This window comes from Cetorhinus maximus, chromosome 1 (assembly GCF_964194155.1).
Source record: "Cetorhinus maximus chromosome 1, sCetMax3.hap1.1, whole genome shotgun sequence".
Taxonomy (NCBI): domain Eukaryota; kingdom Metazoa; phylum Chordata; class Chondrichthyes; order Lamniformes; family Cetorhinidae; genus Cetorhinus; species Cetorhinus maximus.
Genome location: NC_135879.1, coordinates 244,898,355 through 244,922,426, shown reverse-complemented (window position 1 = coordinate 244,922,426; position 24,072 = coordinate 244,898,355). Strand labels below are relative to the sequence as shown.

The window sequence follows — 24,072 nt, the reverse complement described above, 5'->3', positions numbered from 1 at the left end:
TGTAAAGGACATAAACAGCAGCAGCTGTACTGAGTTTATAGGGACCGGTGAGAATAACCTGCTGCTTTGCATAATCAGATTGTGTCGCAATGGCAACTAACCTTTCACCAATGGGGCCCTGGTTCACACAAAAAAAAAGGGACTGGGCTGTTTTACTGACCCCCTTTAATCACATTTTAATTTGATGTTTGTAAGTTTCCTGTCAAGGTTTTGCTTCTCTTTTTGCCCCTCGTTTTGTTAATTCATTTTAATCGATTAATCAAAAGAGTTATAGGCAAGGCTCCCAGGCAGGGATCTGACTGAAGCTGGATTCAAATCCAACCACGTTCGAGGGCTCTCTGGCTGCAGATTAGTGAGACTCAGTTTCCATTTCAGAGATGCTTCGACTCAGATTGAAGGGCATCCCCACTTGTGCGGAGACTGATAGTGGGTGGTGTAGATGGGCTTGTGGGAGGAGATTAAATGGGCCAATAGTGTCCACGATGGCAGGGAGCATACACTGTAGAAGAACCGCGTGCCCTTAAAATTGCACTGTTGGATTTTTTTCACATCCACCTGAGAGACCGCAGCTCTGTCTGTTCTAACAACTCATCTCACCTCCAGCGGTGCAACACTCCCTCAGTACTGCATCGGGAGTCTTAATCATTGAGCTCTCGTCTCTGGATTCAAACCCACAACCTTCTAACCCAGTCAAGTTAGTGCTATCCGTTGCTGCAAGGCTGAGTCTTTGACACTTTTTTCCACTTTGCAAAGGCTGAGATGTCCTTTTGGTACATGCACTGGGACTGGTGGACTCCACTTTGGGTGTGGGGTGTGAGCTGGAAGGCATGAGGCAGGACATGTTTGGCTCCAGCCACTCGCGCAGGTGCATGCCTATCTCGGACTTCTCCTTGACCAGCCAGCGCTTCTTGGGAAGGTCAAGGACGTTAACCGCCTTGAATTCATCGGGAATCTTCATTCTGTGGTAAATGGAATCCGGGAACAATTCCTTCTTGATGATGTTGAGAGGCAGGGTCGGCAGAGGCCATCTTCTCTCTCTGACCTTGGTCCTCAGCTCAGGCTGGCCCACGTGGTCCAGCACTAGCTGATATAAGATTCCGAAATCGTGCTGCTGGACCAGGCTGTTCAGGTCGACGTCCGGATCACCCTTCATTCGCCCGGAGATGTCGGCCATTGGCAGCGAAGTGGGATTGGTGCTGACGTTCCAGATTGCCTTTGCCCGGCAGACACCCTTGCGAGACGTGGTGCAGGTCGTGGTTTTGGAGCCCGGGATTGCCTGGCCCCTTCCCTCCTCCCGCTCCAGCCCAGCCTTTGCGCTTCCCGGATGCCGCCTCGATTGGCAGGGGCCTCTGGGCTTTGTGAATGGCACCAGCTTGAAAGTCTGCCCGCTCCCTGTCCTGCCCTCGACCTTCACCGAGTCTCTCAGTTGCTGGGCCATCAGTTCCGCTGCGGTCCTGTGTGGCTTGACAAAGCTGCTCGATGCCCTCAGTACGTTGGAAAGGTGTTTCCTCTCTAGCCAAAGCATGAAGGACTCGTTGGCTAAGGATTCCTTCTCTTCCTACATTAACACAAACCATCAGAACTCTTTAATACGTTTTAAACCTTAATCAAAATAAACATTATCTACTGACGCGCAGAGTCAGAAATTTGGTGTAAGTGGAATGTGGTGCAGAGGTAACAGGAGGTGGTCCTTTTACTTTTGCCTTCAATACACGGAGAAGTTTGTGTTAAACATTTAATCTACCTCTGACATACATAGTCGATGTAAACTATAAGGAAATCGGAACTAGCGGGAGAGAAGACACAGGACAGAGCACAGACCTGAGCAGACACAGCGGGAGTATAAATAGGTGGAAGAGACAGCTCAGGACACCTCAGACCTGAATGGAGGCAGCAGCCTGTAATCAATAAACCCAAAAACATAGAAGAGGTCAAGGAGTGACATCAAGGGCAGTGAGTGGTGATGAGTTAGTGAGTATTACCTTTGTCTTTTCTTTCTAAATTGTGGCAGTGGGTTAAAGCGATAAGTTTAGTTATTAATCGAGGAGAAAGAAATTAGAGTATGAGAGGAAGCCAACTAGAAACGTAAAAGCGGATAGCAAGGGTTTCTATAGGAATTTAAAAAGGGAAAGAGAAAGTAGTGTCACTGTCAGTCTTTGAGAGAGTGAGAGCGGGGAGCTAATTGTAGATAATGAGGAAATGGCGGACGAAATGAACAAATAGTTTGCTTCTGTCTCCATTACAGAGGATACAAAAAACATTCCAGTAATACCTGTAAACCAGGAGCTGGAAGGGAGAGAGGAGCTGGTGAAGCTACAATCACTAGGCAAGTGGTACTGAGCAAACTGGAAGGGAGGAGGTGGCGTAGTGGTACTGTCACTGGACTGGTCATCCAGAGACCCAGGGTAATGCTCTGGGGAATCCATAGCAGATGGTGGAATTTGGATCATCAATAGCGATGTCGATTATCGTAAAATCCCATCTGGTTCACTAATGCCCTTTAGGGAAGGAAATCTGCTGTCCTTACCCGGTTTGGCCTACATGTGACTCCAGACCCACAGCGATGTGGCTGACCCTTAAAATAGAACCAAACAGCCACTCGGTTGGATCAAACAGTTAAAAACAAGACAGTGAGGAATGAAACTGGATGGACCACCCATCATCGACCTCGGGACTGGAAACAACAACAGCAAACTCAGCCCTGTTGAACACCAACTGGAGGAAGCACTGAGGGTGGCAAGTTGCAGAATGTACTCTGGGTGGGGGTACAATGTCCATTACCAAGAGTGGCTCGGTAGCACCACTACTGACTGAGCTGGCCGAGTCCTAAATGACATAGCTGCTAGACTGGGTCTGCGGCAGGTGGTGAGGGAACCAACAAGGGGGAAAAACATACTTGACCTCATCCTCACCAACCTGCCTGCCGCAGATGCATCTGCCCATGACAGTAAGGGTAGGAGTGACCACCACACAGTCGTTGTGGGGACAAAGTCCCGTCTTCACATTGAGGATACCCTCCATCATGTTGTGTGGCACTACCATCGTGCTAAATGGGATAGATTTCGAACAGATCGAGCAATTCAAGACTGGAAACCATGAGGCGCTGTGGACCTCATGGGGCATATCCCTCACTCTACCATTACCATCAAGCCAGGGGATCAACCCTGGTTCAATGAAGAGTGCAGGAGGGCATGCCAAGAGCAGCATCAGCCATACCTAAAAATGAGGTGTCAACCTGGTGAAGCTAAACACAGGACTACTTGCGTGCCAAACAGCATTAGCAGCAATGATAGACAGGGCTAAGTGATCCCACAACCAACAGATCAGATCTAAGCTCTGCAGTCCTGCCACATCCAGTCGTGAATGGTGGTGGACAATTAAACAACTCACTGGTGGAGGAGGCTCCACAAATATCCCCATCCTCAATGATGGAGGAGCCCAGCACATCAGTACAAAAGATAAGGCTGAAGCATTTGCTACAATCTTCAGCTAGAAGTGCCCACTGGATGATCCATCTCAGCCTCCTCCGGAGGTCCCCAGCATCACAGATGCTAATCTTCAGCCAATTCGATTCACTCCTCATGATATTAAGAAATAGCTGAAGGCACTGGATAGTGCAGAGGCTATGGGCCCTGACAATATTCCAGCAACATTCCGACTTGTGCTGTAGAACTTGCTGCGCCCCTAGCCAAGCTGTTCCAGTACAGCTACAACACTGGCATCTACCCGGCTATGTGGAAAATTGCCTAGGTATGTCCTGAACAAAAAAAGCAGGACAAATCCAGCCCGGCCAATTACCGCCCCATCAGTCTACTCTCGGTCATCAAGCAGCACTTGCTTAGCAATAACCTGCTCACTGATGCCCAGTTTGGGTTCCGCCAGGGCCACTCAGCTCCTGACCTCATTACAGCCTTGGTTCAAACATGGACAAAAGAGCTGAACTCCCGAGATGAGGTGAGAGTGACTGCCCTTGACATCAAGGCCGCATTTGACCAAGTGTGGCATCAAGGAGCACTAGCAAAACTGGATTCAATGGGAATCAGGGGGAAAACTCTCCGCTGGTTGGAGTCAAAACTGGTACAAAGGAAGATGGTTGTGGTTGTTGGAGGTCAGTCATCTCAGCTCCAGGACATCACTGCAAGAGTTCCTCAGGGTAGTGTCCTAGGCCCAACCATCTTCAGCTGCTTCATCAATAACTCTCCTTCCATCACAAGGTTAGAAGTGGGGATGTTCGCTGATGATTGTACAATGTTCAGCACCATTCACTACTCCTCATACTGAAGCAGTCCATGTCCAAATGCAGCAAGACCCAGACAATATCCAGGCTTGGGCTGACTAGTAGCAAGTAACATTCACACCACATAAGTGCCAATTAATGACCATCTCCAACAAGACAGAATCTAACCATCACCCCATGACATTCAATGGCATTACCATCACTGAATCCCCCACTATCAACATCCTGGGGCTTACCATTGACCAGAAACTGAACTGGACTAGCCATATAAATACTGTGACCACAAGAGCAGGTCAGAGGCTAGGAATCCTGTGGGGTGAGTAACTCACCTCCTGACTCCCCAAAGCCTGTCCACCATCTACAAGGCACAAGTCAGGAGTGTGATGAAATACTAAACAAAAACAAAAACAGAATTACCTGGAAAAACTCAGCAGGTCTGGCAGCATCGGTGGAGAACAGAAGAGTTGACGTTTCGAGTCCAATGACCCTTCAACACCTGTTTTTGTTTTTGTTTTGGATTTCCAGCATCCGCAGTAGTTTTTTGTTTTTATATCTGTGTGATGAAATACTCCCCACTTGCCTGGATGACTGTAGTTCCCATAACATTGAAGAAGCTTGAGACCATCCAGGACAAAGCAGCCCGCTTGATTGGCACCACATCCACAAACATTCATTCCCTCCTCCACCGACGCACAGTAGCAGCAGTGTATGTACCATCTACAAGATGCACTGCAGCAACTCACCAAGCCTCCTTAGACAGCACCTTCCAAACCCACGACCACTACCATCTAGAAGGATAAGGGCAGCAGATAGATGGCAACACCACCAGCTGGAAATTCCCCTCCAAGCCACTCACCATCCTGACTTGGAAATATATCGCCGTTCCTTCACTGTCGCTGGGTCAAAATCCTGGAACTCCCTCCCTAACAGCACTGTGGGTGTACCTACACCACATGGACTGCAGCGGTTCAAGAAGGCAGCTCACCACCACCTTCTCAAGGGCAACTAGGGATGGGCAATAAATGCTGACCCAGCCTGGTTGATTTATCCAACTTCAAGGACGCTAATCCCATTAATACTTCCTCTCTCCCTGTACTTATCACATCCAATACTTCACACGCCTCCTCCTTAACTACAATGCCTGCATTGTCCCCCTCTTTTGTGAAGACAGATGCCAAGTATTCATTAAGAACCATACCCGCATCCTCCGCCTCCACACATAGGTTACCTTTTTATCTTTTATGGGCCCTATTCTTTCCTTAGTTTTCCTCTTGCTCTTAGGCCAGGATTTTATGGTCCTGCTGCAGTGTGTCTCCCCCTGGTGGATGCAGCGAGCCATTTAAATCTCCATTCAGTTCGGCCGGACCGTAATATTCCGCCTTTTTTTTGTGGGAACATGTTTACTCTGAACCCCTTGAATCTCCTCTTTGAACGCCTCCCACTGCTCTGACCCTGATTTACCTTCAAGTAGCTGTTTCCAGTTCATGTTAGTTAAATCATTCCTCAGCTGAGTAAAATTGACCTAGACCCAATTTGGAACTCTAACTCCTGTTTTACCTTTGTCCTTTTCCATAATTATGTTAAAACTAACTGAATTATGATCACTATCATCGATATGCTCCCCCACTGTCACTCCTTCCGCCTGCCAAGCTTCATTTCCTAAAAACTAAGTCCAGAACTGTATCCTCTCTTGCTGGACTTGCTACCTACCGGCCAAAAAACTTCTCCTGAATGCACCTCAAGAATTCTGTTCCCTCCATTCCCTTCACACTAAAACTATCCCAGTTAAGATTAGGGTAGTTAAAATCTCCAACTATTACCACCCTACTGTTTTTGCACTGAATAGAAGATTGGCTGGCTAACAGGACGCAGAGAATTGGCATAAATGGGTCTTTTTCGGGTTGGCAAGATGTGACGAGTGGTGTGCCACAGGGATCAGTGCCGGGGCCTCAACTTTTTACAATTTATTTAAATGACTTGGATGAAGGGACTGAAGGAATTGTTGCTAAATTTGCTGATGACACAAAGATAGGTAGGATAGTAAATTGTGAAGAGGATGTAAGGAGACTGCAAAGTGACATGGATAGGTTAAGTGAGTGGGCAAAGATCTGGCAAATGGAGTATAATGTGGACAAATGTGAAATCGTTCATTTTGGCAGGATGAATAAAAAAGAAGCTTATTATCTAAATGATGAGAGATTGCAGAGCTCTGAGATTCAGAGGGATCTGGGTGTCCTCGTGCATGAATCACAAAAGGTTAGTATGCAGGTACAGCAGGTAATTAGGAAAGCTAATAGAATGTTATCATTTATTGTGAGAGGAATTGAATACAAAAATAGGAAGGTTATGCTTCAGTTGTACAGGGCATTGGTGAGACCACATCTGGAGTACTGTGTACAGTATTGGTCACCTTATTTAAGGAAGGATGTAAATGTGTTAGAAACAGTTCAGAGAAGGTTTACAAGACTAATATCAGGAATGGGTGGGTTGTCTTATGAGGAAAGGTTGGACAGACTAGGCTTGTATTCCATGGAATTTAAGAGTAAGAGGCAACTTGATTGAAACTTTTAAGATCCTGAGGGGTCTTGACAGGGTGGATGTAGAGAGGATGTTTCCTCTTGTGGGGGAATCTAGAACTAGGGGTCACTGTTTGAAAATAAGGGGTCCCCCATTTAAGAGATGAGGAGAATTTTTTTCTCTCAGACGGTCGTGAATCTTTGAAACTCTCTTCCTATAGTTTGGCGACCAGAACTGCACACAGTACTGTAGCTGTGGCCTAACTAGTGTTTTATACAGCTCCAACATAACCTCCCTGCTCTTGTATTCAATGCCTCGGCTAATAAAGGCAAGTATTCCATATGCCTTCTTAACCACATTATCTACCTGTGCTGCTGCCTTCAGGGATCTATGGACATGTGCACCAAGGTCCCTCTGATCCTCTGTACTTCCTAGGTCCTATCATTCATTGTGTATCCCCTTGCCACGTTAGTCCTCCCAAAATGCATCACCTCACACTTCTCAGGATTAAATTCCATTTGCCACTGCTCTGCCCATCTTACCAGCCCATCTATATCGTCCTGTAATTTAAGGCTTTCCTCCTCATAATTTATGACACCACCAATTTTCATGTCATCTGCGCACTTACTGATCCTATATTCACATCTAAATCATTAATGTACACTACAAACAGCAAGATCCCAGCACCGATCCCTGCGGTACATCACTCATCACAGGCTTCCAATCACAAAAACAACCTTCGACCATCACCCTCTGCCTCCTGCCACTAAACCAATTTTGGATCCAATTTGCCAAATTGCCCTGGATCCCATGGGCTCTTACCTTCTTGACCATTCTCCCATGCGGGACCTTGTCAAAAGCCTTACTGAGGTCCATGTAGACTACATCAACTGCACTACCCTCATCTACACAACTAGTCACCTCCTCGAAAAATTCAATCAAATTTGTTAGACATGACCTCCCCCTGACAAAGCCATGCTGACTATCCCTGATTAATCCCTGCCTCTCCAAGTGGAGATTAATCCTGTCCCTCAGAATTTTTTCCAATAGTTTTCCTACCACTGATGTTAGACTTAGTGGGCTGTAATTACCTGGTTTATCCCTACTACCCACCTTGAGGGCTTTAGATTCAGTGTTGTAGACACAGTATTTATATGGCTAGTCCAGTTCAGTTTCTGGTCAATGGTAACCCCCAGGATGTTGATAGTGGGGGATTCAGTGATGGTAATGCCATTGAATGTCAAGGGGCGATGATTAGATTCTCTCTTGTTGGAGATGGTCATTGCCTGACACTTGTGTGGCGCAAATGCTACTTGCCACTTGTCAGCCCAAGCCTGGATATTGTCCAGGTCTTGCTGCATTTGGACATGGGCTGCTTTGGTATCTGAGGGGTCGCGAATGGCACTCCAATAATTGGACGCTTCAGGGCCTCAGCTGGGGTAAAGGTGGGCTTCCTGCCTGAGGCCTTGCCTGCCCCACTGTGTGGTCAGGGTGGGCAGGAATTCAGTTTCCCACCCCACCACACAAAAACCCGCCAGTGGGGGGAGTGTAAAATTCTGGCCTTGCCCTGTCCTAGCTTAGAGACAAGGAAAGAAAAACTCACCAACTACTGCAGACTGATAAAAAAAGGTATAAGATAGAGCACCTCCTAACCCCTGTGCACTGAAATCCCACCTGAACCAAATTCCCAGCTCCTCACTCAATCTACATTTCACTCAGTGTGGTCTCATGTCCGCATTTACTCACAGAGTCCTCTACCCCAGAGAGTTGTGAATGCTCCATCACTGAATATATTTCAGGCTGGGATAGAGAGATTTTTGGCTTCTGGGGGAATTAAGGGGTATGGGGAGTGGGCGGGAAAATGGAGTTGAAGCCCAAGATCATCCATGATCGTATTGAATGTAGGAGCCGGCTCGATGGGCTGTATGGCCTACTCCTGCTCCTATTTCTGATGTCCTTACGTGCTTACGATTAGGGAGTTGCACGTGTGGCTCAAAGGTTGGTGTGGGAGGAATAGGCTTTGATTCATAGGGGCCAGTACTGGGGAAAGTGGGAGCTGTACCGGTGGGGCAGTCTTCACTTGAACTATGCTGCGACCTGTGTTCTAGTGAATCATATAACTAGGGCTGTAGAGAAAGCTTTAAACTAAACAGTTGGGGTGGGTGGAGCGCTAGGGGTGGGGGTGCGGAGATTTACATAAGGGAAATTTTGGAATGTTGAAGAGGAAGGGCAAGGCAATAGTGTAGGATAGCAATGCCTGTATTAATAACCAGGATATGACAGGAAGGTACAGAGCATACAAACATCAGTGCACCAGCAAATAAGGTCAGGGTAGGGAAAAATAAGAAAAAAACGCCAATAAAGGTTCTTTTTCTAAATGCACACAGCATTCATAACAAGATGTTTGAATTGATAGCACAAATAGAAATAAATGAGTATGAGGTGATGGCCATTCCAGAGTCAAGATTGCAAAGTGACCACAGCTGGGACCTGGATATTCAGGGCATTTGACATTTTGGAAGGACAGGAGGAAATGAAAAGGAGGTGGGGTAGCTCTGTTAATAAAGGATGACATCAGTACGATAGTGATAAATGATTTCGATTTAGAAGATCAAGATGTAGAATTAGTATGGGTGGAGATAAGAAATAGCAGAGAAAAGAAGTCACTGGTGGGAGTGGTTTATAGGCCCTCTAACAGTAGCCGCAATGTAGGACAGAGTATAAATCAAGAAATAATGTAAGAAAGGTAGTTTAGGGTTGGGGGGGTTCCCAGTGTGAGTGATTGGGGTGGTCAGTTCTACAGTTACCCAGATGTTAGACTAGGTTCTAATCTAACAGTTCCTGGACAGATATCCAGGTAAGTACACGGGAATTGTCCCAAGTCTCCCACTCAAACTCAGAGTCAGAGACATTTGTGGAGAGCCCCAGAGAGCAGGGAAATTGCCCATCGGAAGTTCCCAGGCAATTCCCACATAGGTCAGTGCCTCAGGATTTCCACAGGGTCCCGACACGCATCTCAGTCATCTGTCTGGTCTCTGACATTCCGGAGACTGGAGAATTTGGGCCTGCAGACTCTCATCTTGTGCAGTAACCTTTTACAGGGCATGTTATCAAATACCTTCTGGAAATTCAAATACATCCAAAATCCACCATGTTACATCTTCAAAGAACTCTTAATAAATTTGTCAAACACTATTTCCCTTTCACAAAACCATGTTGACTCTGCCTGATTGTGTTATGACTTTCTAAACGTCTTGCTACTAACTCCTTAGTAATGGATTCTAGCATTTTCCCAATAATCCCTACCCACTTACCCAGTTAACCTCTCACCTACCCTACCCACCTACCCATTTGTCCACTTACCTCACCAACCTACTCACTCTTCCATCCCACCCATTCACTCATTCATTTACTCACCCATTCACTAACATTCAAACTGGACCTTTAAACTCACCATATGGCACCCAGATGGGGTGCGTCCTGTCTTCACTCTACTCTGCTGTGACAGAGCTCTCCAAGAAACACAGCGCTTCACATTTCTGGGAAAGCTGGGCTCAGGAGGTCCTGGAGAAACGTGGAGCAGCATCGAATTGGGGGAATGTTTGAGTAGAGCAGCAATCCGACAATGATTGCTGCACCTCTGGAGGTCCAGGCCATGGTGTTGGGGGTGATATATTAACATGGATAGGTGATTGGCTAACTAACAGGAAAAGGAGAGTAGGGATAAATGGGTCATTATCTGGCTGGCAAACTGTACCTAGTGGTACCACAGGGATCGGCGCTGGGACCTCAACTATTTACAATCCACAATGACTTAGAGGAAGGAACCAACTGTATTGTAGCTAAATTTGCTGATGGTACAAAGATAGGTAGCAAAGCAAGTTGTGAGAAGGATATAAAGAATCTGCAAAGGGACATAGACAGGGTTAAGTGAGTGGGAAAAAATTTGGCTGATGGGATTTAACGTGGGAAAACCTGAGATTGTTCACTTTGGCGAGTGTGGGATCTTCCACTTTGGACCCGAAAAGATCCAAAGTATCCTGGAGCAAAATACTTTCCAAATGGTGAAAAGCTGGAAACAGTGGAGATCTAAAGAGACCGAGAGATCCAGGGACAGAGATCATTAAAATGTTGTGAACCAGTGCAGGGCCTGATCAAACAGGCGAATGAAATGCTGACATTTACACCTCGAGGATTAGAATACAGGCGGGTAGAAGTCATGCTACAGCTAAACACAATCCTGGTGAGACAGCTGGGAGCACACAAAACATAGAAACATATGAACTAGGAACAGGAGTGGGCCACTCGGCCCCTCGAGCCTGCTCCCCTGTTCAATAAGACCAGGGCTGATTTGATTTTATCCTCAGCCCCACATCCCTGACAACCTGTACGAACATATGAATTAACAGTTCTGGGCAGTGCACCTTAGGAAGGATATACTGGCTTTGGAGTGAGGGCAAATTGGCTTTACAAGAATAATACCTGGACTCCAAGGGTTAAATTATGAGGAGAGATTTGATGGACACTTCGACTGGCTGGGGAGTCTGGGATTTGGAGACACAGCCTCACAATTAAAGTCAGAGCTTTCAAGAATGAAATTAGGAAGCACTTCCATGGACAAAGGGCGGTAATAGTTTGGAACTCTTCTCCACAATGTATAATCAATGCAAGACCAATTGTTAATTTTAAGTTTAGGATTGACAGATTTGTATTAACCAAAGATGCTAAGGGATATGACACAAAGATGTACAAACGGAGTTAGGGTTTAAGTCAACCATGATCGGATTGAACGGTGGAACAGGCTTGAGGGGGGGGTGACATGAGCTCCTCTCGTTCCTATATTCCAATGGCCAGGGGGGCTAATGCAGTCTGACAAGCGGAGCTCCTACATCTTTGTCTCTCTCGCTCTCTCTCTACCAATTGCTACTAACCTGGTGGATTTCCGATTGATATTTTTCATCTGCTAGTAAGATAAGCTTCAGTTTCTGCAGCTTCTCCATTTGCTTGGAAAACTCAGCCCGATTCACCCCCCAGGTGACATCGGCCAAATACCTGGGGACACAACATGCGTAGGAAAGGTGATTCAATATGAAACACATAGAAAATGAAGAGAGACTTGCATTTTGTCAAGTTCGAGTATATTATGAACTCTCATTAATGTGAAGATGGATTTTTAAAATATTTTTGGGAATATGGTGGTATTCTGTAAAGAAGGCTGTGTGTGTGTGGGTGTGTGTGTGTGTGTGTGTAATTAAATGGAGGGAAAGTTAGTAAAGACATGTGGGAGCAGAGATATGAAATGCATGCATTTGTAATGAGAGGCTATGGTGAAGTTGGAATTACAATAAGGTGGGTTTTAAAATTTGCATGAGGTAATAGGTGAGGACATGACATAAATTTCAAAGCGAGTTTAGAAGTAACAAGGGACTTTTACAACTTACAGATGTTTCATAAATAAACAAGGGGAGGTTATTACATTTTATTTGACCCGCAAGTGGGGGGCAATAGGAAGATATGAAAGGTTTTTATATTTTGGGGAAAAATTGAGTTCAAAGAGGTACTTAGAACAATGGAGTCTAAGATCAAAGGGGAAAAAGGATATTTAAGGAAAGATGTTTAGGTTGAGTTGAGGTGGCTGTGTGGGTGAGATGTCCGGAGACCAGTTCTGTGCTGAGAAAAGTGGTGAATTTGAAGGGGCCACCCAGCTTCCAGCCAGAAAGGTCTTTGTTTTCACCAGGCAGTCTGTCTCTGAACTTCCTTTGGTTCCATAACAGAGTGAAAGAGATTGAGAATGTGTGTGCTATACCTTTACTAAAGTGACAGCTGTTATTGCCTTGGGTAATATTCCTGGATTTTTATGGGTAAAAATCTATAAGGGAGTTGTTGCCAAGTAGTTTACTTGTGTGTTCTGACCAAGTGTGTTTTTTTGGGGAATGTTTTGTTTCAGCTGTGTAATTTTAATCTTGTGTATTTAAGGTTTTTTTTCCTTCTTGTTAATAAATCATTTAATTTTAAAATCCTAAAAGTGTTCCTGGGATTCTATGTTTCTGGGATCAGTAGCTTCCTCCACATGGACTGCAGCGGTTCAAGAAGGCAGCTCACCACCACCTTCTCAAGGATATGTGACAACATCGTTTATATAAATCTGACATATCAGCGTGATGTACACTCTGCAGAAGGATAAGCCGGTAAGACTGTACTCACCTTGCGCAGCCACGGTGACCCCAGATTTTGGCCAGGTCAATCGGTCTGTGTCCCCTTGAGTCTCTGACCTTCACTTTAGCTCCCGCTTCTACTAAAGTGATGATGCAATCTAGTAAACCTACTTCAGCTGCCTGGTGAAGTGGGGTCAAACCATCGTTTGTCTGGCTGAAATAACAAAGGGAACTATTTGAGCTGGGGTATAGTTTACAGCAGGAACATGAGAAAATAGCAAATTAGAAAGTGCCAATTCATCACTTGAACCCTCTTCTTCCACATGTACACTCCCTCCGTGTCATAGACTACCCACCCATTTAATCCCCTCTCTCAGCCCCATGTAAACTCTCCCCTTTCACAGACTCTACCCACCCATTTAATCCCCTCTCTCAGCCCCATGTAAACTCTCCCCTATCACAGACTCTACCCACCCATTTAATCCCCTCTCTCAGCCCCATGTAAACTCTCCCCTTTCACAGACTCTACCCATCCATTTAATCCCCTCTCTCAGCCCCATGTAAACTCTCCCCTTTCACAGACTCTACTCTCTCATTTATTCCCCTCTCACAGCCCCATGTACACTCTCCCCTATCACTGATTCTACCCACCCATTTAATTCAGCTGCTATCACTATTACCACACCCTGTTTGTGGGAGCTTGCTATGCACAAATTAGCTCCTGCTTTTCCTACATTACAACAGCGACTACATTTTAAAAAGTACTTCGTTGGCTGTAAAGCAGGTTTGGGACATCCTGAGGATGTGAGAGGCACTATATAAATGCAAGCCCTCCTTTCTAGCTCAGTTCTCCATCATTGGTAGCTTTCCTTGCCTAAAATGGTAGGTATTACTCCAAAATTAAATAACAGTTCGTACTGTATCATGTTGTAAGGAAAGAGTTAATTCTTATCTTGTAGCTTTAGCATGTTAAGTAAGTTTCTGGTAGAGGACAGTTTAAACTACAAAGGGAGTCCAGTAGTCAGAGAAATCTAGCTGAGTGCACATTGCTGGACTAACACAGTACAAGCAGGCACACTCTTAGCTGATTAGCTTTCAGCAACCATATCTGAGCCTGATGGAAATCCCCACTGTCGTCCTGGGGATTAACTTCTCCAAGGACACAGCTGCACAAGGTACATGCTAACTCCTCAGGAGCCCGAGTCCCTCTAGCTGTCTCTGGTTGAATGACTGGATGGACAGGCGTGAGTTGGCTAAGATAGATTGGGGAACCTCATTACAAGGCATGCCGGTGGATAGGCAATGGCTAATGTTTAAGGAATGAGTGTATTGCAACAGTTATACGTTCCTTCCTGGTGAAAAAACACCAACAGGAAAAGCAGCCCAACCATGGCTAACAGAAGAAATTAAGGGTAGTATTAGATCCAAAGAGGAGTCATAGAAAGTTTCTAGAAAAAACAGCAAGCCTGAGGATTGGGAGCAATTTAGAATTCAGCAGAGGAGGACCAAGAGATTGATTAAGAGGGGAAAAATAGAGTACGAGAGTAAACTTGCAGGGAACATAAAAGAGGACTGTAAAAGCTTTTATAAGTATAAAAGAAGGAAAAGATTGGTAAAGACAAATGTAGGTCCCTTACTGTCCGAAACGGGAGAATTCAAATAGAGAACAAGGAAATCACAGAGCAATTAAACAACTACTTTAGTTCTGTCTTCATGGAGGAAGACACAAATAACTTCCCAGGAATACTAGGGAATCGAGGGTCAAGTGAGAAGGAGGAATTGAAGGAAATTAGTATTACTAAAAAAATAGTGCTGGAGACATTAACGGGACTAAAAGCTGATAAATCCCCAGGGCCTGATAATCTACATCCCAGGGTACTAAAGCAGGTGGCCACAGAAATAGTGGATGTGTTGGTTGTCATCTTCCAAAATTCTACAGATTCTGGAACAGTCCCAGCAGATTGGAGGGTGGCAAATGTAACCCCACTATTTAAAAAAGGAGGGAAAAAGCAGCGAATTACAGATGGGATAGCCTTGCATCAGTGGTAGGGAAAAAGCTAAAGTCTATTATAAAGGGTGTGATAACAGGACACTTAGAAAATATCAACGGGATTCAACAAAGTCAACATGGATTTACGAAAGGGAAATCATGTTTGACAAACCTAATGGAGTTTTTTGAGGACATAACTAGGAGAATAGATAAGGGAGAACCAGTGGATGTGGTGTATTTGGATTTTCAGAAAGCTTTTGATAAAGTCCCACATAAGAGGTTAGTGTGTAAAATTAAAGCACATGGGACTGGGGGTAATATATTGACATGGATTGAGAATTGGTTAACAGACAGGAAACAGAGAGTAGGAATAAATGGGTCTTTTTCAGAATGACACGCGGTGATTAGTGGGGTACCACAGGGATCAGTGCTTGGGCCCCAGCTACTCACAATATATATCAATGATTTGGATGAGGGAACCAAATGTAATATTTCCAAGTTTGCTGATGACTCAAAACTGGTTGGGAATGTGAGTGGTGAGGAGGATGTTAAGAGGCTTCAAGGCGATTTAGACAGGTTGAGTGAGTGGATAAATACATTGCAGATGCAGTATAATGTGGAGAAGTGTGAAGTTATCCACTTTGGTAGGAAAAACAGAATGGCAGAGTATTATTTAAATGGTGATAGATTGGGAAATGTTGATGTACAAAGGGACCTGGGTGTCCTTGTACACCAATCACTGAAAGCAAGCATGCAGGTGTAGCAAACAGTTAAGAAAGCAAATGATATGTTGGCCTTCATTGCGAGAGGACTTGAGTACAGGAGCAAGGATGTCTTACTGCAGCTGTACAGGGCCTTGGTGAGACCACACCTGGAGTATTGTGTGCAGTTTTGGTCTCCTTACCCAAGAAAGGATATACTTGCCATAGAGGGAGTGCAGCGAAGGTTCACTAGACTGATTCCTGGGATGGTAGGATTGTCGTATGAGGAGAGATTGGACTGACTAGACCTGTGTTCACTGGAGTTTAGAAGAATGAGAGGGGATCTCATTGAAACGTATAAAATTCTGACAGGGCTGGACAGACTGGATGCAGGGATGATGTTTCCTCTGGCTGGGGGCCTTGAACAAGGGGTCACAATCTCAGGATACAGGGTAGGCCATTTAGGACTGAGAAGAGGAGAAACCCCTTCACTCAGGGTGGTGAGTCTGTGGAATTGTCTACTACAGAAGGTTGTGAAGGCCAAGCTGCTGAATATATTTAAGAAGGAAATAGATTTCTGGACTCTTAAAGTTGTCAAGGAGCACGGGGAGAGAGTGGGAGTTTGGCGTTGAGATAGAGGATCAGCCATGATCATATTGAATGGCAGAGCAGGCTCAAAGGGCTGAATGACCTACTCCTGCTCCTAGTTTCTACGTTTCTATGTTTCGAGTATAAGTGTAATTATTAGTAATGATAGTTTTGGCTGTATACCCATTTTCTATGAAAACCAATAGATTTTGTGATTCCTATTACCTTGTGAAATCACTTAGAATAAAATCATAAAATGCTACAAAAAGAAGGCCATTTGGCCCATCGTGTCTGTGCGAACTCCCTGACTGAGCTATCCAATTATCCCCACTCCTCTGCTCTTTCCCCAAAGCCCTGCAACTTTCTCCCTTTCAACTATTTATTCAATTCCCTTTCTAAAAGCTATGAATAGTTTTGCTTCCATCGCCCTTTCAGGTGGTAGAACTCTCAGTGTCGAACAATTACTCTCACCCTGCCTCTAGTTATTTATTTTAACTCCTTTTCGTGTACATCGCTGGCCAGGTCAGGCTGGATGGCCCACCCCTGTTTTCCCTTGGACAGGTGGTGGTGAGCTGCCTATGACTGGGCAGCTTGCTGGGCCATGTCAGAGGATGGTTAAGAGTCAACCACATTGCTGTGGGTCTGGAGTCACATGTAGGCCAGACCGGGTAAGGACGGCAGATTTCCTTCCCTAAAGGACATTAGTGAACCAGATGGGTTTTTAACAACAATCCGATAGTTTCATGATCATTATTACTTGAGGTTAGCATTTTATTCTCGTTCTTGTTGAGTAACCGATGGCTAAGAGCACCCAGTCCGTAACAATGTGGCTACAGGATGACAAGAGGAAAATTAGATGCACTTTGGTCATTTTTGCCTCTAGAAGTTGTAATATTCCTATCGGCTAACTCTAGATCACCCCCAGGTATTCCATTCGTCCACCAAGACTCCCTGTTTAGTGAAGCTACATTGGCACATACACGTTTGGATCTGCACCGACACTGAGCAGGTATTTCAGGCACTCCAGTGCTCGGGGCTGGCACTCTTTGTTGAGGACCAGGTGGATGGGGCTCCAGCTGTTTGGATTGGTGAGGTTCACGTCCATGTGGTGCTCTTCCACCAGCACCTTCAGGCATTCCATCCTCCCGTGAAAGGCAGCCAAATGCACCGCGTTGTAGCCCTAACAGAGGGAGGGGAGGGACAGGCAGAGAGACAACACAGAGTTAGTGCCATCATACAAACATATGAACATACGAGCATACGAACGTACACAGGAGTCGGCCATTCAGCCCCTCAAGCCTTCTCATCATTCAATAAGATCTGATTGTGGCTTCAAGGTCACCATTCTGTCTACCTCCAATACCCTATGACTCCCTGGTTAGTTGAGAATCTACCTAACTCAGCCTTAAAAACATTCAATGAGCCAGCCTCCACCGCTTTCTGAGGAAGAGAGTCCCACAGACTCATGTCCCTCTGAGAGAAAAAAAATCTCCTCATCCCTCATTTTTAAGCTGTGTCTCCCAGTTCTAGTCTCTCCCACAAGAGGAAAGATCCTCTCAGCATCCACTCTGTTGAGTCCCCTCGGGATCTTACATGTTTCAGTAAGATCAGCTGTCATTCTTCTACACTGCAACGGATACAGGCCCAGCCTGTCCAACCTTTCCTCATAAGATAACCGTCCCCATCCCAAGTATCAGTTGGGTGAACTGTTTCTAATGCACGTACATCCTTTCTTAACTAAGCAGACGAAAACTGGACACAGGACTCCAGATGTGGTCTCACCAATACCCTGTACAGCTGTAACCAAACTCCCTACTTTTATATTCCATTCCCCTTGCAATAAACAACAACATTTCATTTGCCTTCCCGAACACTCGCTGTGCCTGCATACTAAATTTTCCTGATTCATGTACCAGGACACCCAGATCCCTCTGCACCTCAGAGTTCTGCAGCCTCTCTCTATTTAAATGATACGCTTCTTTTCTATTCTTCCTGACAAAATGGACAAGTTCACAGTTTCCCACATTATACTCTATCTGCCAAATTTTTGCCCACTCACTTAACCTGCAGACTTCCATGACTTCTTCACAACTTACTTCCCTACCTGTCTTTGTGTTGTAATGGCTCAGCCGATGGTAAATGCTGAGCTGCTCAAATCCCAAAGGGCAAACCTGAAACAACTGCCACAACTCTTTTGCAATTTGTATATTAATCCACGATGCGTGCCTTGAATTTAGTAGTAATAAGACCACCGAGTCTTAGACAAAACTAAATTAAACACTTATGAATAGAAGACATGATTTTAAACACATACATAGATCTACAAATTACTATGATAACTTCTAAATCCCCTAATTAATCTAACTCCCAGTGACGCCTCCATCAAGGCAACAGTAAGACACACAGATTTTAAGAGATCCAGGCAAAGAAACACACGATACCCTGAACAACCGAATTCAAAGTGGGTTTTCTTAACTTCAGTTTCTTTAGACAGCAGCTTGAGGCATAGATGCCGGAGGCTTTTCACCCTTGTTAGATCTTAGAATTCCTTCCTTCCTACACACAGCCTCACCTCCTTTATACAGATTTTCCCCTTTGAATGCAAATTCCCATTGTTTCCCTGTGGACAGGATTTTTCACTCAGCCGGTGGGGGGGGCGTGTGCCTGACCCGCTCGAGTGAAATAAAGCGCGTTGACATCGGCCGAGCGTCCTGACGTCAACACGAACCCTGGTGAGGTTTCGCTCGGCGGGCGCGCACAGGAGACGGAGGCCCGCCCGCCATTCAGTGAGGGGCCAGTTAAGGCCCTTGACGCACAAATTGTCACCAAGTTTACAGAGCCCGTGCGATTATTTTGGCGATCGCACGGGCAAAACAGGTGGGCAGGCCACAATTTGCAAAAGCTCATCCACGGGCCGGATACGAAGGGTCAGCAGCATCGTCAATGTGAGGAACGAGGAGTTTTGGAGATCGAGTGCTGCTGGTCGCTTATTCGAACTGGACAGGCAATCAGAGTGAGATCAAACTGATCGAAACCAGACAGGTAATCACAGTGAGATCAAACTGATCGAAACCAGACAGTTAATCACAGTGAGATCAAACTGATTGAAACCAGACAGGTAATCACAGTGAGATCAAACTGATTGAAACCAGACAGGTAATCACAGTGAGATCAAACTGATCAAAACCAGACAGGTAATCACAGTGAGATCAAACTGATCGAAACCAGACAGCAATTCACAGTGAGATCAAACTGATTGAAACCAGACAGGTAATCACAGTGAGATCAAACTGATTGAAACCAGACAGGTAATCACAGTGAGATCAAACTGATCGAAACCAGACAGGTAATCACAGTGAGATCAAACTGATCGAAACCAGACAGGTAATCAGAGTGAGATCAAACTGATCGAAACCAGACAGGTAATCACAGTGAGATCAAACTGATCGAAACCAGACAGGTAATCACAGTGAGATCAAACTGATCGAAACCAGACAGGTTATCACAGTGAGATCAAACTGATCGAAACCAGACAGGTAATCACAGTGAGATCAAACTGATCGAAACCAGACAGGTAATCAGAGTGAGATCAAACTGATCGAAACCAGACAGGTAATCACAGTGAGATCAAACTGATCGAAACCAGACAGGTAATCACAGTGAGATCAAACTGATCGAAACCAGATAAGTAATCACAGTGAGATCAAACTGATCGAAACCAGACAGGTAATCACAGTGAGATCAAACTGATCGAAACCAGACAGGTAATCACAGTGAGATCAAACTGATCGAAACCAGACAGGTAATCACAGTGAGATCAAACTGATCGAAACCAGATAAGTAATCACAGTGAGATCAAACTGATCGAAACCAGACAGGTAATCACAGTGAGATCAAACTGATCGAAACAAGATAAGTAATCACAGTGAGATCAAACTGATCGAAACCAGACAGGTAATCACAGTGAGATCAAACTGATCGAAACCAGACAGGTAATCACAGTGAGATCAAACTGATCGAAACCAGACAGGTAATCACAGTGAGATCAATCTGATCGAAACCAGACAGGTAATCACAGTGACATCAAACTGTTCAAAACCAGACAGGTAATCACAGTGAGATCAAACTGAACAAAACCAGACAGGTAATCAGAGTGAGATCAAACTGATCGAAACCAGACAGGTAATCACAGTGAGATCAAACTGATTGAAACCAGACAGGTAATCACAGTGAGATCAAACTGATCGAAACCAGACAGGTAATCAGAGTGAGATCAAACTGATCGAAACCAGACAGGTAATCACAGTGAGATCAAACTGATCGAAACCAGACAGGTAATCACAGTGAGATCAAACTGATCGAAACCAGACAGCAATTCACAGTGAGATCAAACTGATTGAAACCAGACAGGTAATCACAGTGAGATCAAACTGATCGAAACCAGACAGGTAATCACAGTGAGATCAAACTGATCGAAACCAGACAGGTAATCACAGTGAGATCAAACTGATCGAAACCAGACAGGTAATCACAGTGAGATCAAACTGATCGAAACCAGACAGGTAATCACAGTGAGATCAAACTGATCGAAACCAGACAGGTAATCACAGTGACATCAAACTGTTCAAAACCAGACAGGTAATCACAGTGAGATCAAACTGAACAAAACCAGACAGGTAATCAGAGTGAGATCAAACTGATCGAAACCAGACAGGTAATCACAGTGAGATCAAACTGATTGAAACCAGACAGGTAATCACAGTGAGATCAAACTGATCGAAACCAGACAGGTAATCAGAGTGAGATCAAACTGATCGAAACCAGACAGGTAATCAGAGTGAGATCAAACTGATCGAAACCAGACAGGTAATCACAGTGACATCAAACTGATCAAAACCAGACAGCAATTCACAGTGAGATCAAACTGATTGAAACCAGACAGGTTTTCAAAGTGAGATCAAACTGATCGAAAACAGACAGGTAATCACAGTGAGATCAAACTGATTGAAACCAGACAGGTAATCAGAGTGAGATCAAACTGATCGAAACCAGACAGGTAATCAGAGTGAGATCAAACTGATCGAAACCAGACAGGTAATCAGAGTGAGATCAAACTGATCGAAACCAGACAGCAATTCACAGTGAGATCAAACTGATTGAAACCAGACAGGTTTTCAAAGTGAGATCAAACTGATCGAAAACAGACAGGTAATCACAGTGAGATCAAACTGATCGAAACCAGACAGGTAATCAGAGTGAGATCAAACTGATCGAAACCAGACAGGTAATCAGAGTGAGATCAAACTGATCGAAACCAGACAGGTAATCACAGTGAGATCAAACTGATCGAAACCAGACAGGTAATCACAGTGAGATCAAACTGATCGAAACCAGGCAGGTACGGAGTGCAGCTCCAACACTCAAGAAGCTTGACGCTATCCAGGACAAAGCAGCCCACTTTATTGGCACCACATCCACAAACATTCATTCCCTCCAGCTCCAATGCACTTTAGCAGCAGTGTATACCATCTACAAGATGCACTGCAGGGATTCACCAAGGCTCCTTCGACAGCACCTTCCAAACCCATGACCACTACCATAGAACCATAGAAAAGTTACAGCACAGAAGGAGGCCATTCGGCCCATCCTTTCCATGCTAGCCCGAGGACACCCAGGTGCCCTTTCTAATCCCACCTTCCTGCACCCGGCCCATAGCCCTGCAGCTTACAGCACTTTAGGTGCAGATCCAGGTACTTTTTAAAAGAGTCTAAAGTTTCTGCCCCTACCACCAACTTGGGCAGCGAATTCCAGACACCCACTACCCTCTGTGTAAAAAAAGCTCTTCCTCATGTCCCCCCTACACCTTCTGCCACCTATCTTGAATCTATGTCCCCTGGTTCTAGAATTCTCCACCAAGGGAAACAATTTTATCCTGTCCACTCTATCTATTCCCCTCATAATTTTGTACACCTCAATCAAGTCACCTCTCAGCCTTCTTTGTTCTAAGGAAAATTACCCCAACCTATCCAATCTCTCCTCGTAGCTACACTTTTCTAACCCTGGCAACATTCTTGTAAACCTCCTCTGCACTCTCTCCAGAGCTATTACGTCTTTCCTGTAATGTGGTGACCAGAACTGCACATCTAGAAGGACAGGAGCAGCAGATAGATGGGAACACCACCACCTGCAAGTTCCCCTCCAAGCCACTCACCATCCTGACTTGGAAATATATCACCGTTCCTTCTCTTGGTTAAAATCCTGGAACTCCCTCCCTAACTGCACTGTGGGTGTACCTACACCACATGGACTGCAGCAGTTCAAGAAGGCAGCTCATTGCCACCTTCTCAAGGGCAATTAGACATGGGCAATAAATGCTGGCCCAGGCAGTATAGAAGGATCTTTACTCTGTATCTAACCCGTGCTGTACCTCCCATGGGAGAGTTTGATGGGACAGTGAAGAGGGAGCATCACTCTGTATCTAACCCCATGCTGTTTCTGTCCTGGGAGTGTTTGATGGGGACAGTGTAGAGGGAGCTTTACTCTGTATCTAACCCCGTGCTGTACCTGTCCCGGGAGTGTTTGATGGGGACAGTGTAGAGGGAGCTTTGCTCTGTATCTAACCCCGTGCTGTACCTGTCCCGGGAGTGTTTGATGGGGACAGTGTAGAGGGAGCTTTACTCTGTATCTAACCCCGTGCTGTACCTGTCCTGGGAGTGTTTGATGGGACGGTGTAGAGGGAGCTTTACTCTGTATCCAACCCTGTGCTGTACCTGTCATGGGATTGTTTGATGGGGTCAGTGTAGAGGGAGCTTTACTCTGTATCCAACCCTGTGCTGTTCCTGTCCTGGGATTGTTTGATGGGGTCAGTGTAGAGGGAGCTTTACTCTGTATCTAACCCCGTGCTGTACCTGTCCTGGGAGTGTTTGATGGGACGGTGTAGAGGGAGCTTTACTCTGTATCTAACCCCGTGCTGTATCTGTCCTGGGAGTGTTTGACGGGGACAGTGTAGAGGGAGCTTTACTCTGTATCTAACCCCGTGCTGTACCTGTCCTGGGCTTGTTTGATGGGACGGTGTAGAGGGGGCTTTCCTCTGTATCTAACCCCGTGCTGTACCTGTCCTGGGAGTGTTTGGGAGAAGAAGCCATTATAGGTGATCCTCTGGATAAATAAGAATGGAGCCAGCTGAGGAACACTTACATTTTGATCTACTGCAATCTTGTTTTTTGCTTTGCGTAGACTTATTCGCAGCCAATCAACATCACCCACAGAGGCGGCCATCAGCTCATCACTCATCATCTCCCCGCGATTCCATTTCTTGACCTTGTTCGTCGTCATGGTGATTCCTTTCACTCACTGTCACAGACACCTGCAAGGGTCAGCAGAACAAACTCCAGAGCACCCGCCACGTTAGCACAGAGCTGGCAGCAGCCAATGTGTCCTTACTTCCTTCAAACTTAACCTGCAAATAAGCAAAGGAGGGAGATACACAGCGAGGGATTGGACATAGAGGGGGTGACTGACTGAGGGATTGGACATCAAGAGAGAGAGAGAGACACTGAGGGGCTGGAGATGGAGGGAGAGACAGACTGAGGGATTGAAGACAAAGAGAGAGAGACACTGAGGGGCTGGAGATGGAGGGAGAGACAGTAAGAGGATTGAAGTTGGAAGTAGAGACAGTCTGAGGGACTGAAGACGAAGAGAGACACACAGAGGAGCTGGAGATGGAGGGAAAGACAGACTGAGGGATTGAAGATGAAGAGAGAGAGACACTGAGGGGCTGGAGATGGAGGGAGAGACAGACTGAGGGATTGAAGATGAAGAGAGAGAGACACTGAGGAGCTGGAGATGGAGGGAGAGACAGACTGAGGGATTGAAGATGAAGAG

At 45.5% G+C, this 24,072-nt stretch overlaps 1 protein-coding gene across 1 annotated transcript; it reads right to left on the bottom strand.

The window, feature by feature from the left end:
• Positions 1–580: 580 nt before the first annotated feature.
• On the bottom strand, positions 581–23,523 carry ankrd53 (ankyrin repeat domain 53). The gene is made up of 5 exons (XM_078540774.1): positions 23,386–23,523; positions 17,169–17,368; positions 12,959–13,123; positions 11,686–11,806; positions 581–1,558 (listed from the first exon to the last, which is right to left on the bottom strand). The coding sequence occupies exons 1-5, from the start codon at positions 23,521–23,523 to the stop codon at positions 581–583; spliced, it is 1,602 nt and encodes a 533-aa protein (XP_078396900.1).
• Positions 23,524–24,072: the final 549 nt, after the last annotated feature.

Coding starts and splice junctions, on each gene's coding strand:
- ankrd53 (XM_078540774.1), bottom strand. CDS start 23,523: ATGACGACGAACAAGGTCAAGAAATGGAATCGCGGGGAGATGATGAGT. Junction 13,124..17,168: donor GTCGGTGCAGATCCAAACGT/GTATGTGCCAAT, acceptor TTGTTATTTCAG/CCAGACAAACGATGGTTTGA. Junction 1,559..11,685: donor ATCAATCGGAAATCCACCAG/GTTAGTAGCAAT, acceptor GTGTTAATGTAG/GAAGAGAAGGAATCCTTAGC.